Raw genomic sequence first — 12,952 nt, 5'->3', positions numbered from 1 at the left:
TTCTGGTTATCCATATCGGCCTTGATCGTAACACTTTCTAATAGGGGGGGACCCCCTAGAACTCCCCTTTCGCCTGCAGCGGGCATCCAGCTTTTTAAACCGCTCCTGTAGTAATTTCGCCAGTTATGCGTTTCTGAAAGCTATTTTATCCATACCTGTGTTCCTGGAGCGTCTGCTGTATCTTGTTGGACGGTCGGGTGTGCGGTCGAGGGCATGGTGTATCGACTACCGCTTCAACCGCTGCTAACGGCGGCGATGAGGGTATATTCTCTTGCGTATCGAGTAAATTGTCCTCGTCTTTATCGTCGGCGCCATCCTCACTATGTTTGTCAAGATCGAGGCCTGTGAAATAGACGGTATCGTCACTGCCGGGCAGCGACGACATATCTGTAAGTGGGCGAGGTCGGGTCGCTGCGCGCGCCCTGACATCTCTGGCGGAGTTATTTCTCTTCGTGGTATCGTAGAAAAAGGAATCCTTGGATGGCTCTTTGAGCTCCCGCATGAGGGTATCGCAACTTTGCTCTAGAGTGTAGAACTCAACGTCTCGTCCCGTAAACTCTAGCCAGGGCTTAAAGTTCAATTTCTTGACTCTGCCATTGACTAACTGCTTCTTCCCGACTTTATAGTCTTCTCGGATCTTCTGCATTTCTCCACGAACTCGTTTAAGATGCATCCTTATCTCCTGGCGCGTTTGAAGCCTGGTTTGCTTTGCCTGGAACTTCTCATACTCCTGGGTGATGTCGGCCATGCTGGAGCTCGTGATAAACTCTCCGCGCGGCCTGACAATCTTGCCTCTCTTCATTCGATTCGCATACGCCTGGGTTCGGCTATTCTTATCGCTTACTATGCCCTGGGAATGTGACGCCATCGCGATAGACTCGGTGTTCACTTTCGCAAGAACCCGTAAGTTTTCTCGTGATGGCGAGCTCATGAGGGGCCCATACCGTTGCCGGATATCATTGAGGGCATCCGCAGCGACTTGGAAACGCGTCTCCGAGGGTAGGAGCGAGGCGTATGCAGGATTTATCGGCTGCTGTTGTCGTAGCTGCTCGTGGAGGATCTAACTTCTCTTCTCCTTATCAGGGAGTTGTGTTCCTTTCCATCTTCTGGTTGTCGGAGAGGACCTGGTGCAGCCACAAGCAAGAATGTCTGCAGCCACGGGCAGGAATGCCTAGAGCCATACGTTGGAATGCCTTCAAGTAGCATACCCGCCCAACACGAGAGATATCTGTAGGTACGTTCTGTATAAGATACCTGGGTTGCCGCCGAATACGCCGTCACAGGAGTAAGCAAAGCTGTAAATTTATGTGCTACGAAGGCTGTGCTTGGAGAGGATTGCAAGCAAGCCAACAATTCCCCTTATTAATCGTCATCCAAGAGGCTCCTGTTCGCTCCTGTGCATATGATCAAATGGCTCAGACTCTGTGTACTTCGTCACTTCGTAGCACAAATTTACAGCTTTGCTTAACAAATTTGGTGGCGCTGAGACATACGTCACATACCTTAAGGTATGGCTTTCTAGCCCGTAGATTCCGCACGGTTCGGAATAGACGATCAAATCCTGTGGTATAAAACAGTATTTGATGTTCTGGCCAGAGAGTGCTGAGGACTTTACAACTATAAAGTGCTCGAGCTGGTCGAAAGTTTTGTCACCTTTCACACCTCGACTTTAGCTGGATAGTTTTATGATTCCCACTTTGAGCACCTAAACTTTGGCAAAATGAAGGTCACCATCGTCCTTTTGACAGCCCTTGCCGGACTGGGACTAGCAAGCCCAGTTTTGGACGCAGAATCGGGGGCAAAACTGGAGAAACGAGTGGCCGCCCTCAACTGTTGTTGTGTCAACTACCCCGTCCTCGCCCCCGGTTGTCCCAGTTGTGACGTCCTCAGTAACCCCGCCGTCTGTCGCAACGCCCCCCCCGCCTGTGGTGCCTGTGCCCCCCCCAACGCCCCTGGTACCCCCGCCTGTCGCGCCGCCGCCGCCGCTTGTGGTAACGCCTTCGGTTCCTACAACTAATACAACCAACTTCGATTTCTTGTGGCGGGTTCATTTGGCGAGTTTGGAACGATTTGATAGACTACGGCATGGATGCTTCGGTCGTTGTATGGAGTTCTCCTCAGGAGTTTAAGCTCGGCCGACCGTTAGCAGGTGTCAGAACCAGAGGTTCTAGGTGATCCTACGGTCGCACATTAGGCAAGGTTGGCAAAAATCGTCACGCCTTGCACTTTAGAGCAGTGGTGCAAGGCGTACAATCAGCCGAAGGCTGCAAGTCTGCTGTCAACGGTAAGGCAGGCCTGAAAATTCAAGAATCTACAGTCATGCATTCATTGCGTCATCTACGTCTTGGTAGCATCAAGTGGAGTTACGTAGCCCCTAACCGTTCTTATACGGATTCTGGTGAGAACCTGCCAACTCCTAAACCTTTCCTGAACTTTGTTGGGTCGGCGGCAGTGGTGTCCCCAGCACTACACGCGGTTGGCTCATCGAGTCCTCGGAAGAAAACCTCACTGTATGACGTTCCTGGAAACTTTCAGATGATGTAGGCTGGGCTTTAGGTATCTTTTGCTCGGGTTGTAAGCGAGCATCTCGGTCTGTTCTTTTCGCAGCAGGCCCGTCAGCGGAGGAAGGACGGACCGCGACCTCCTCAAAGTCTGGGTTATGCGTCTGGACCTGGAGTACTTCAATTGATCAGCATTGAACATCTTGTGGAGCGCGAGATAAAGCCAACATGATAGGCGCGCTTATTGCGGCAGCCCAAGCAGCTCTTGGTGTGCCCAGCCGACTTTCTTCTGCCGAGGAAGTCTTGCGCTGGTTTCTCCTCGCCACAGCGAATGCATACGATGGAAACCACGCCACCTTGAGACCCTCGATGAGGCATAGGGTTCACTGCGGTTGAAAGCAGCTGCGTACGATGGGTTTGTTGGCGACCCGCGATGCTCAGAGTAGCTCTGTGACATTCAGGGCAAGTGCAAAATTGGACCCACTTTTAGAAGGCCATCATCCAGTTGAGTTACGTTTTAGAAACCATACAACCAATCAGATGTCAGAAAACTTAACTGATCCCTGCTGCACCAAACCCTCATATTAGGGAAAACTTATTCGATTAATGTAAAGTCAGCCTACGGCTGAATGATTCCCACTTTGAGCACCTAAACTTTGGCAAAATGAAGGTCACCATCGTCCTTTTGACAGCCCTTGCCGGACTGGGACTAGCAAGCCCAGTTTTGGACGCAGAATCGGGGGCAAAACTGGAGAAACGAGTGGCCGCCCTCAACTGTTGTTGTGTCAACTACCCCGTCCTCGCCCCCGGTTGTCCCAGTTGTGACGTCCTCAGTAACCCCGCCGTCTGTCGCAACGCCCCCCCCGCCTGTGGTGCCTGTGCCCCCCCCAACGACCCTGGTAACCCCGCCTGTCGCGCCGCCGCCGCCGCTTGTGGTAACGCCTTCGGTTCCTACAACTAATACAACCAACTTCGATTTCTTGTGGCGGGTTCATTTGGCGAGTTTGGAACGATTTGATAGACTACGGCATGGATGCTTCGGTCGTTGTATGGAGTTCTCCTCAGGAGTTTAAGCTCGGCCGACCGTTAGCAGGTGTCAGAACCAGAGGTTCTAGGTGATCCTACGGTCGCACATTAGGCAAGGTTGGCAAAAACCGCACCAAAAAAATACCGGCCACCGCATGCGTCACATCAGGCTACACCCCACTGTAGTATACCTGCATCGCCTTTTGCAGCAATTGCGCATCGCACATTTATCATACCTCTCGCATCAATATATGGCTTGAAGCAGATGCATTAGTCTTATGGAGCCTGCTGCTATTATATGCTGCTGCCTCTAGCAACGTAAAATGATATCTTTTCCCAATTCTGGGGCGGACTGTAAGCTGCAACTTTAGTATTAAAATCTTAAAACCATCACGTCCTCAAGCCCCGTACCGGTACACAACACCCAAAAGAGATAATTCTTCGGTGACTCGATCGTGCAACTTCTTGCGCCTTTTTTGGGCTATAATCTAATCTGACGATGTGATACTACTCTTGCCTGGTTTGTGCAAATTGTGTCGAGAAGAAGGTCCGAACGAGTTGAGGTCTCTAGGTCTCTCTAGATAATACAGCTTGAAACCAGGTAAGAAGGGAAGTCTGCAGACTGTTGTTTCTTCTTCCTAGACCACTGAGGGGTCCGGAGGATCTCCTATTCGAACGGGGACCCTTTGAGGAGTCCGGCATAACTTTTACTGGCTCGGGGACCTCAAGAGATTAAACTATCGACCTAATAGCTTGCAAAGCTATTGATCAGGAGATCGAGCTGAATGTGCTGACATAGATGACTTACGTGGCCTTCAGTAAGAGGCAAGAAGTGCCCTCTTCCTGATAGAATGTATACTATACCTGAAAACGGGATATTAACTTAGGGAAGGCATAGAGGATATAAAGGGAGGGTTAGACGGATAAAGAACACATGGAAATCACAGACTATCAGATCATCTGGGAATCTACCTATGAAAAGTCCCTTTATTCACTTCTATGCCCACTTTTGATCTCTCCTTCGCGAGAAATTGTGCTTCCGAGTCAAGGCATACAGCTATTATTACCGGTAGCACCTTTGTGACGGTACAAGTGCACGAACAAGGTCGGGTGCGACTTGGGTAAAGTGATTGTCTACGAAGAGAGAAGGAGGTTCCTAAGGAAGACTCTGACTTTCGCTATTTACATGAATCAAAGTGAGACATTTCATAAGTATGAAAGTCACATGATCGTTCCCTCACACATGGGCCTCCCTTACTCCATCGCTTCTGATTCTTCCACGTCTTGCTGAGCCTGTAGGCGAGCATTTTGCACTTCTTGTTTCGTGGGTCTGGGTTTGTTTTGCTGTGCTTCTCGAAGTCTCTGATGGCGATGTGAGCGTTGACGACGTTCTGTAGTGGTTCCCATGTTGCCTGCTCAAGGTCGAAGCCTCTCCATAGTATATGGTACTGGAAGCCTTTCTGTTTTGTGCGTTTCGAGTCCAGTATTGCTTCAATCGCCCAGAGTTTCTCCCTGTTGACTTGGTATGAGACATGGACCAAGACATGTTTAGGCAGCACTTACAAGTGGTGAGTCACTGGATAGTGGCACGGACGTGCCACTATGTATATATATGTTGAGAGCTGTCAGACAGAATTGAATAGAAGCAAGTTCAATCGCAACAGGTTATGCACCCGGTTGCTTTTATTTTGCTTCCACTGCACGATTGAACTCGGCATATGAGAACACTTTTCGTCAAGAATCGACGGTTGACAGCAAAGACCCGGCACTATGGGCAAGAAAGACTACAAAGGAACCATCCTTGATGGAAGAGACCTTTGACAGCTGGAAGATGGATCTTGAAGATAACTTGTTGAGTGACGATCTTATGAGCTGCGTCACCGGTATGGCAACAGCGGAATCGTCAGATTTATCAATGCCAGGAGAGAATGCTGCGGACATTAAAAATGTCTCTCTTGCGAGAATGAAAATACGACAGAGTATTGACCAGATCCACAAGAACTCAGTCAACCATCTCACCGATCCACGAGCAATTTATCAGTCCCTCGTTAAGCGATACGCGATATCGAACAAAGCAGGGAAGACCTGGCTAGCCTCTGAAAAAGCGAAGGCGAGAGAGGCCATGGATAGCAAAGAAAAGGCAAACGCGGTCAGGATCCTTGAAGACAGTGGTAGTGAATCTGAGAGATCTACCTACTTGCTTCCGAACACAAAAGTAACAGCCCCTCCACAATGGTATCTCGACAGCTGTGCTTCCGTCCATATCACCCCAAGGGAAGACCAATTTATCTCAAAGTTGTCCCCTACAAAGACAAGTGTTGAGATTGCAGACGGCCTCGAGGTTCGTTCAAGAGGAAAGGAGATGTGAGGATCTTTTACGTCTCACAGAAAGGAAGAGCAAGGTCGACAATAGTACGTGGGGTGCACTACATCCCGGAGGCGACGAGCAGCCTGCTATCAGTCGGTGAACTGGAAGACAGGGGAGCATGTATTGTCGTGGACTCTCCGGGAAGACAGTCACGGTGACAAGAAATCAGGAGGAGGTGCTGTTTGGCCACAGACATAAAAGGTGTGGCGCTTGAGCCAGACAAGAGGGCACCGAGCCCATACAATCCAAGAAAAGGGTGGCGATAACGGGGTAGCGCTGAAGTCAATCCTGAAGATGCCTGAAAGACTACTACATGCTAGGCTGGGACACCCTGGAAAGCATATGGAGGGCAAACTGAACGCCGTAATGGATGATCTCGGAGACAACTCATTCTGCCCGTCATTCTGCTCAAGCTGCACCGAGGCCAAATGACAAGAAAAGTCTCAAGGAGCCAATGTCTGCGGTGACAGAAAAGCTGGAGAGAGTCCATATAGATCTTTGGGGCCAGTTGAGCTATCACTTCAAGGAATGAAGTACATGCTGACAATCACCGATCAGGCTACCGGGCGAGTTTGGGTTTATTTCTCTAGAGACAAAACGAGAATTACCGACAAGATCAAAGCCTGGGTAGTTGTTGCAGAGGCGGAGTGTCGCGAGTACGGAAAAGGCGAAAAGGTCAAGGCGATGCGCTTTGATCGCGGAAAGGAGTTTCTAAACGAGGCAATGAAGGTATTTTGCACGGGAGAGCTATTCGGATCGAACCAACAGTGGGCTACCACCCGGAGGGGAATAGTATCTCTGAGAGGAGCATGAGAACCATATCAGAGAGGGGGTCTGCTATGCGTCACGAAATGGACCTCCCGGCAGCATACTGGGAGTTTTCGAATGCAACAGCGGCCTATCTGAGAAATAGGGGAGTTGTCAAGGGAATGGCTAAAAGCCCATGGGAGTTATGGCGTGGAGAGAAGCCAAGATCAGGGCACTTGAGAGTGTTCGGATGTCCTGCCTGGGTATTTATTCCCAAAGAAAAGAGAACAAAGCTTCTGAAAAGAGCATGGCAAGGAGTTTTGTTGGATACAAAGAGGAGACAGATAAAATCTATCTAGTCTGGAACCCAGCTGATAAGAAGGTCCACGAGGTTCGATTCGTGGAATTCGATGAGAGCAAGTATATGGACAATGAAATCAGCCAAGAATCACAATCGCAGTATGACGATGAGAAGGAAGAGAAAAAGGAGCAAGGGGAGCTCACTGATGATGACTCTGATGCCGAAGATTCGGTCGGGGATAGGACTACGGACCAGGAAGCTACAGAAGCTGGGGAGGATGCCGGAGAAGCAGCGGATGGGAACCCGACCGACCAAGACACTGCAGATTCGGAGGAAGAGCTCCAAGGAGACACAATCATTGTCAATACAGGGAGGCGGATATAACCTCTCCTGAAAGGAGTCTGCCGAAAACAAGATCCCAGATTCAACGAGAGGCCGTGGCACTCAAAAGAGCAGAGAAGCAGCGAGCAGAGCTGGAATGGCGGCAAAGAGAAGAACAGCGCATGGCAGAACGTCTGAAGAAGCGAGGGAGAGTGGCAGGAAGGAAAGAGCCATGGTAGCAAGGACGCTTCTCCAGCCTAATACAGACCTGTACGACTTCGACCCGAAAAGCTTACCTTCCGACAGGCGATGGAAGGCAGTGAGAAGGATCAATGGGTAGGAGCTATAGATGAGGAAGTTCAGAATCTCATTCGACGACAGACATTCTCGGAGGAAATCAACGAAGTTGACGTGCACGGAGAAGAAGTAGTTGATGCCAAGCTTGTGTTTGATCACAAGAAAGACAAAGAAGGGAAGATACTACGGTATAAAGCACGTCTAGTCGCGAGAGGTTCACACAGAAACACGGGATCAATTACGAGGAAACCTTCGCACCCACGATCCGGCTCGATGCGATGAGGATCATTCTAGCTTTAGCGGCGAAGAAAGGCTGGAAGGTATACCAGATGGATGCTGTGGCTGCGTTCCTTGCAGCAGACCTAAAGGAAAGGATCTTCATGAAAGTGCCAACTGAGCTCCAGCAATATTTCGGGAAATACGTTCAGATCCTGAAGAGTTTGTACGGATTGAAGCAAGCAGCAAGGATGTGGTATTTGCTAATATCAGAATATCTCAAGGAGATTGGTTTCTCACCGATGACAGTGGATCCGACAATATTCAGACATACAGAGTCGGGGGTAATCATCGGCGTGCACGTGGATGACTTTATGATTACAGGGGGGGACGAGGTTGCCATTGAACGGGTCAAGGAAAAGCTGAAGGGAAGATTTGAGATGAAAGACCTCGGAGAAGCAGAGAACATTCTCGGAATTCGGATTCAAAGGCACAATGGAAAGCTGATGATTGATCAATCACAATTTGCGAAGGAAACCGTGGCAGAATTTCTCTACGACGACTCAATCAGTGATCGGAATGGTCCGGTATGGTATGGTATGACCTCTATACCATACCATACCACCTGCTGATATCCTTACCGGTATGGCTTACCGGTAATACCAGTAATACCGCCAAGACCGCTCAGAATGAGGCGGGTTGCAAAAATAGGAAATGTATTGGCTACTAGCTGTCAACTTGATCGCTTATTCGCTTTCATTCTCGCTATCCCCGCTATCTTCGCTATCCTCAGCCCGAGGCTTCCCATACCAGGCACGTAGACACTCACAAGCCTCTATGATATCTGCCTTAAGCCTACCTCGACGATCAACTATACCAAGCTTTGCGCTACTAAACAGCCGTTCGCACTCATCTGACATTGGAAACCGCAAATAGATCCAGAGCGAAGCGGGCGAGGTCTCTTGCGAGTCATAACGGGATAGCCAATAGGCGATGGCCTCATCGCAACCTGCCTCCTCGTCATGCAGCCGGTCGGTCGAAATATACTGCTCATACAGATCGGTGGCAGCAGCCGGGCCGTCTATGCGAATGCGCTTATGTTCCCTCTGCCGATCGAATGCTGGGTCTGGATCCTTGTCCTTCCTGACTGGAGGTGGTAGCGCCTCAACAGGGTACTTTCCTTATACTCTGTCTCCCAGAGCTGCTTCACCGCCAGCTGTGCGCTTTCATACCACTTCTGTCTTCCTTCGTCGCCCTGAAGAACCCATTCTTGCCTGAACCATGCCCACTTTCGATACGGATTGAGTACTTGAGCTGCGTAATACGCTGGCGGAAGATCAGTATCTTCAGGAAATCGATGTTGCCAATTCCGTTGTCGGTTGCTGTAATACTCCTCGCACTTTGACCACGCAGCATCTGCACAACCTTGGAGATACCTCCACGTGAAGTTGTCGTCGTCGTCTTCCTCGTGAATGTCATGGTAGTGATCCTTCGTCTCGTTGATCTCGCGGAGAAGACAGTCCAAAGTCGAAAACCAGTCAGCGAGGGATGTCTTGTTTCCTTCAGCAAGCATAGTTGCCGCGAAGAAGTCTTTTAGTGCGAGCTCGATCTTTTCAAGCTCGAACCAGTGCTGTCCATCTAGTTTGAAGTTCGAAATCCCTTGAGACCCTCTCCCTGGTACATGACGAGCTGAGAAGATTTCCAAACGTTCTCGAACATTTAACGCTCGTGTGATCGAATGAAACCACGAATTCCAGCGTGTGGAGTTGTTCTGGATAAGCTCGAGCCCATCGAATTCGGAGAGATGGCCGCCGATAATAATTGGTGTCACAGGTCCCGGGGCCGGCTGACCGGTCATCCGGTAATCGGATTACCGCCCCGCCCCACGCAAAACCATGTCGTTTTCGAAGGCCCGGCCCTGCGGGGCTGGCGTTTTCTTAGTCGGATTACCGCCATCGGACGGCAAAATCGAAGGTCCACGCCCGCGGGGCCCTGCGCGAGACCTTCGATTTCGGTCTCGCTCACGCGCGTTGCGCTCCACCTCCCTCCTCCCACCTCCTCCACCTCCTCCATTGCCACCGTCGCGACGGCGACCGCCTGCACCATGTCGAACGCGATAGAGGATCCCCGGGTCAGGGCGGCCATTGAGCACTACCTGTTAGATCTGGAGAACACCCAGCCGAAGAATACGAAGCGAAATTATCGTCCCAAGCAGGAAGAATGGAAGGCAAGCCCGCATGCGCGCCCTGCAATCTTCATGGGACGAGGAACGATTTCCACCTGATCGTAGGACTTATGTTCTTGAGCCATTTCGATATCCGTCTCGACTGCCGCCGTCGTCGCCTTATCTTCCCTCCTGAGCTGGAAGCCCAGAGGGACTGGATCCCGGATATTGCACTTAAGGCTTCTCGTCTTATGTACCGAAGCCAGTTTCCCTACGAGTTCAGGCCGACGTAGAGCGGCGAGACCACCTTTGGGAAGAAGCAGAAAGACAGGACCAGGAAGAAGACGGCGCGGCCCATATCATCCAGATCTCTCCCGCGATACAGGAACCAACAGGGCCACGAGCACCATCGGCCCACGGCAACATCGTCCACGGTACTCTACTCATCGAGGGGATGACCTGGGAAGATGAACCGAGCACTGGCGGGCATCGAGTGGAGAGACCCTGCCAGAAGGATATCAGGCCACGGTACCAACGGAGGGCGCAGGATCTCGATATACTGATGATTTCGGCACCAGCATTCCACGCAGGTATCCGTCGCAGGAAGGACCATCGGCATGCCTACGAAGATGTGACTTTCCTCAACCTTCACATGATCGATAAGGCGCTCGGGGAAAGGGGCGAGCAGGATAACCAACAGGACGAGGACGACCGTTTCCTCGCAGAAAAGCTACCTCCAGAGCTCGCAGACCTAGCCGACGTGTTCTCCCGCGAGGACAGCAATAGGATGCCTCCGTCCCGCCCAGGGGTAGACCATAAGATCGAACTAACAGGGCCTGCTGCGTTACGAACGCACCCATTGTACAGCCTTAACCGCGAACAGCTGGAGACTATGAAGGAGTATTTACAGGATAGTCTCCAGAAGGGCTTCATTGAGCCAAGCAGCGCACAGTTCGGATCCCTGTCTGTTTTGCAAAAAGAAGGATGGCAAGCTGCGTTTTTGCGTAGATTTCCGGAACTCAATCAGCTAACTAAGAAGGATCGGTACCCTATCCTCTTATTAGCGAGACCCTAGACCGCATTGCGAAGGCGAAGATATTTACGAAGCTAGATATTAGGCAGGCGTTCCACCGGATCCGGCTCGAACCGGATTCAGTCGAACTAACCGCCTTCCGCACGCGTTACGGCCAGTTCCACTACAAGGTCCTTCCCTTCGGGTTATGCAACGGGCCTAGTACGTTCCAACGGTTTATTAACACGACCCTTTGGGACTACCTCGACTCTTTCTGTACGGCCTACCTCGATGATATCCTCGTGTTCTCCGAAGATAAGAAGGAACATATGCGACACGTACGGCTCGTTCTAGAGCGACTTCGGGAAGCGGGTCTTCAAGTAGACATCAAGAAATGCGAATTCGGTGTCACAAAGACGGATTTCCTTGGGTTTATTATTAGTACGGATGGTATCTCCGTCGACCCTAGGAAAGTCTCGGCTATCCTGACCTGGCAGACCCACGATGCAAAAAGAGCTGCAGTCCTTCCTCGGATTCTGCAACTTCTACCGTCGGTTTATCCGTAACTACGGTAGAATCTGCCGACCCTAAACCGCTTGACAGGGAGAGTAGGTGGGATTTCGACGACCGGTGCCTTGAGGCCTTCGAGACCCTAAAGACAGCTCTAACTACCGCGCCAGTCCTCGTCCACTTCATAGAGGACCGCGAGACGAAGCTAGAGACTGACGCGTCGGATGGGGTTATCGCGGGCGTGCTCTCACAACTAGCGGACGATGGACAATGGCACCCGGTCTCGTTCCTTACGAAAACGATGAACGCAGCGGAGTGTAACTATGAGATACACGATAAGGAGCTCCTGGCTATTATCGTGTGCCTGAAGGAATGGATGCCCTTGTATCCCTAGTCGCTCCCGGAGTCATCAAGATCTTCACCGACCACCAAGCCCTCCAGTACTTCGCTACAAAGAGGATGCTAAACGCACGGCAAGCTCGATGGATCGAGACCCTTGCTATGGTTGGATTCGAAATCCACTATCGCCCGGGCAAGCAAAACGTCGTCGCCGACGCTCTTTCCCGCAAGGCCCAGGACGTGCAGTTACAGAAGGCGCTCAAGGAGTTGAACCGCTCGCAGATCCTAATCCCAGCAACTCAGTTTGCAGGGGGCACGACGGGAGGGGCTGCTATAGCCGCAGGCGCCGCAGGCGGAGACGACCCTACTATTGCCATATACCCCCGGTTCCGCAAGACAAGCCGAGACCCCAAACTCTAGAGATGGGTGCCTACTGGAAGGATTCGAGCTTATCGAAGCGATCCTCCAGGCAAACCGGGCTTCACCCTCGCTACGCTCCGAAAGGAGCAAGCAGAGATACCAGACTCCCGGTTCCAAGTCCAGAGTGGCCTCCTCTGTTACGATGGACGACTAGTCGTCCCCGACGAGGCGAACCTACGGACTGCCCTTTGTCACGAGGCGCACCGTCCGCGAAGTCAGGCACATCCCGGCCGGAATAAGATGAGGAAGATCTTAACGAGACGGTACTACTGGCTCGGGATAGGAGGTTTTATTGACCGTTACTGCGCGAACTGCGCGGACTGCAAGCGGTCCCAAGACTCCCGCCTCCGACCAGCGGGACTACTCCAGCCACTGCCAATTCCGGAGCGCCCCTGGCAGCACATCTCTATGGACTTTAAGACAATGCCACGAGACAAGAAGGGGTATACGGCGGTCTTCGTTACGGTCTGTCGGTTGAGCAAGAGGACGTTCTCCCTACCGACATATACGACCTGTACCGCGCAGGATATGGCCTGGCTTTTCTACGAGCATATCTGGAGGACCTACGGCGCACCGGAGACCATTACGTCAGATCGCGGGCCGCAGTTTATTTCGAGCTTTGGAACGAACTTTGTCGCCTCGTGGGGACGAAGATGAAGCTATCTACGGCCGAACATCCTCAGACGGACGGTCAGACCGAGATAATAAACCAGTTCCTACAGACAAAGCT

General features: G+C 51.4%; 3 protein-coding genes across 3 annotated transcripts; 2 read left to right on the top strand and 1 right to left on the bottom strand.

The window, feature by feature from the left end:
- Window positions 1-145: 145 nt before the first annotated feature.
- Window positions 146-931, bottom strand: HRG_09821 (uncharacterized protein; the record flags this gene model as incomplete). Its single annotated transcript, XM_044868292.1, has 1 exon — window positions 146-931. The coding sequence occupies one exon, from the start codon at window positions 929-931 to the stop codon at window positions 146-148; it is 786 nt and encodes a 261-aa protein (XP_044716873.1).
- Window positions 932-7,890: 6,959 nt separating this feature from the next.
- Window positions 7,891-8,409, top strand: HRG_09820 (reverse transcriptase (RNA-dependent DNA polymerase) domain-containing protein; the record flags this gene model as incomplete). The annotated part of the gene is made up of 1 exon (XM_044868291.1): window positions 7,891-8,409. The coding sequence occupies one exon, from the start codon at window positions 7,891-7,893 to the stop codon at window positions 8,407-8,409; it is 519 nt and encodes a 172-aa protein (XP_044716872.1).
- Window positions 8,410-11,457: 3,048 nt separating this feature from the next.
- Window positions 11,458-12,222, top strand: HRG_09819 (uncharacterized protein; the record flags this gene model as incomplete). Its single annotated transcript, XM_044868290.1, has 3 exons — window positions 11,458-11,503; window positions 11,634-11,821; window positions 11,920-12,222. 3 exons carry the CDS (start codon window positions 11,458-11,460, stop codon window positions 12,220-12,222), a joined length of 537 nt encoding a protein of 178 aa, XP_044716871.1.
- Window positions 12,223-12,952: the final 730 nt, after the last annotated feature.

This window comes from Hirsutella rhossiliensis, assembly GCF_020360975.1.
Source record: "Hirsutella rhossiliensis strain HR02 chromosome Unknown scaffold00013, whole genome shotgun sequence".
NCBI lineage: Eukaryota > Fungi > Ascomycota > Sordariomycetes > Hypocreales > Ophiocordycipitaceae > Hirsutella > Hirsutella rhossiliensis.
The sequence above is the reverse complement of the archived record's forward strand: the minus strand, read 5'-3'. Positions and strand labels throughout refer to the sequence as shown.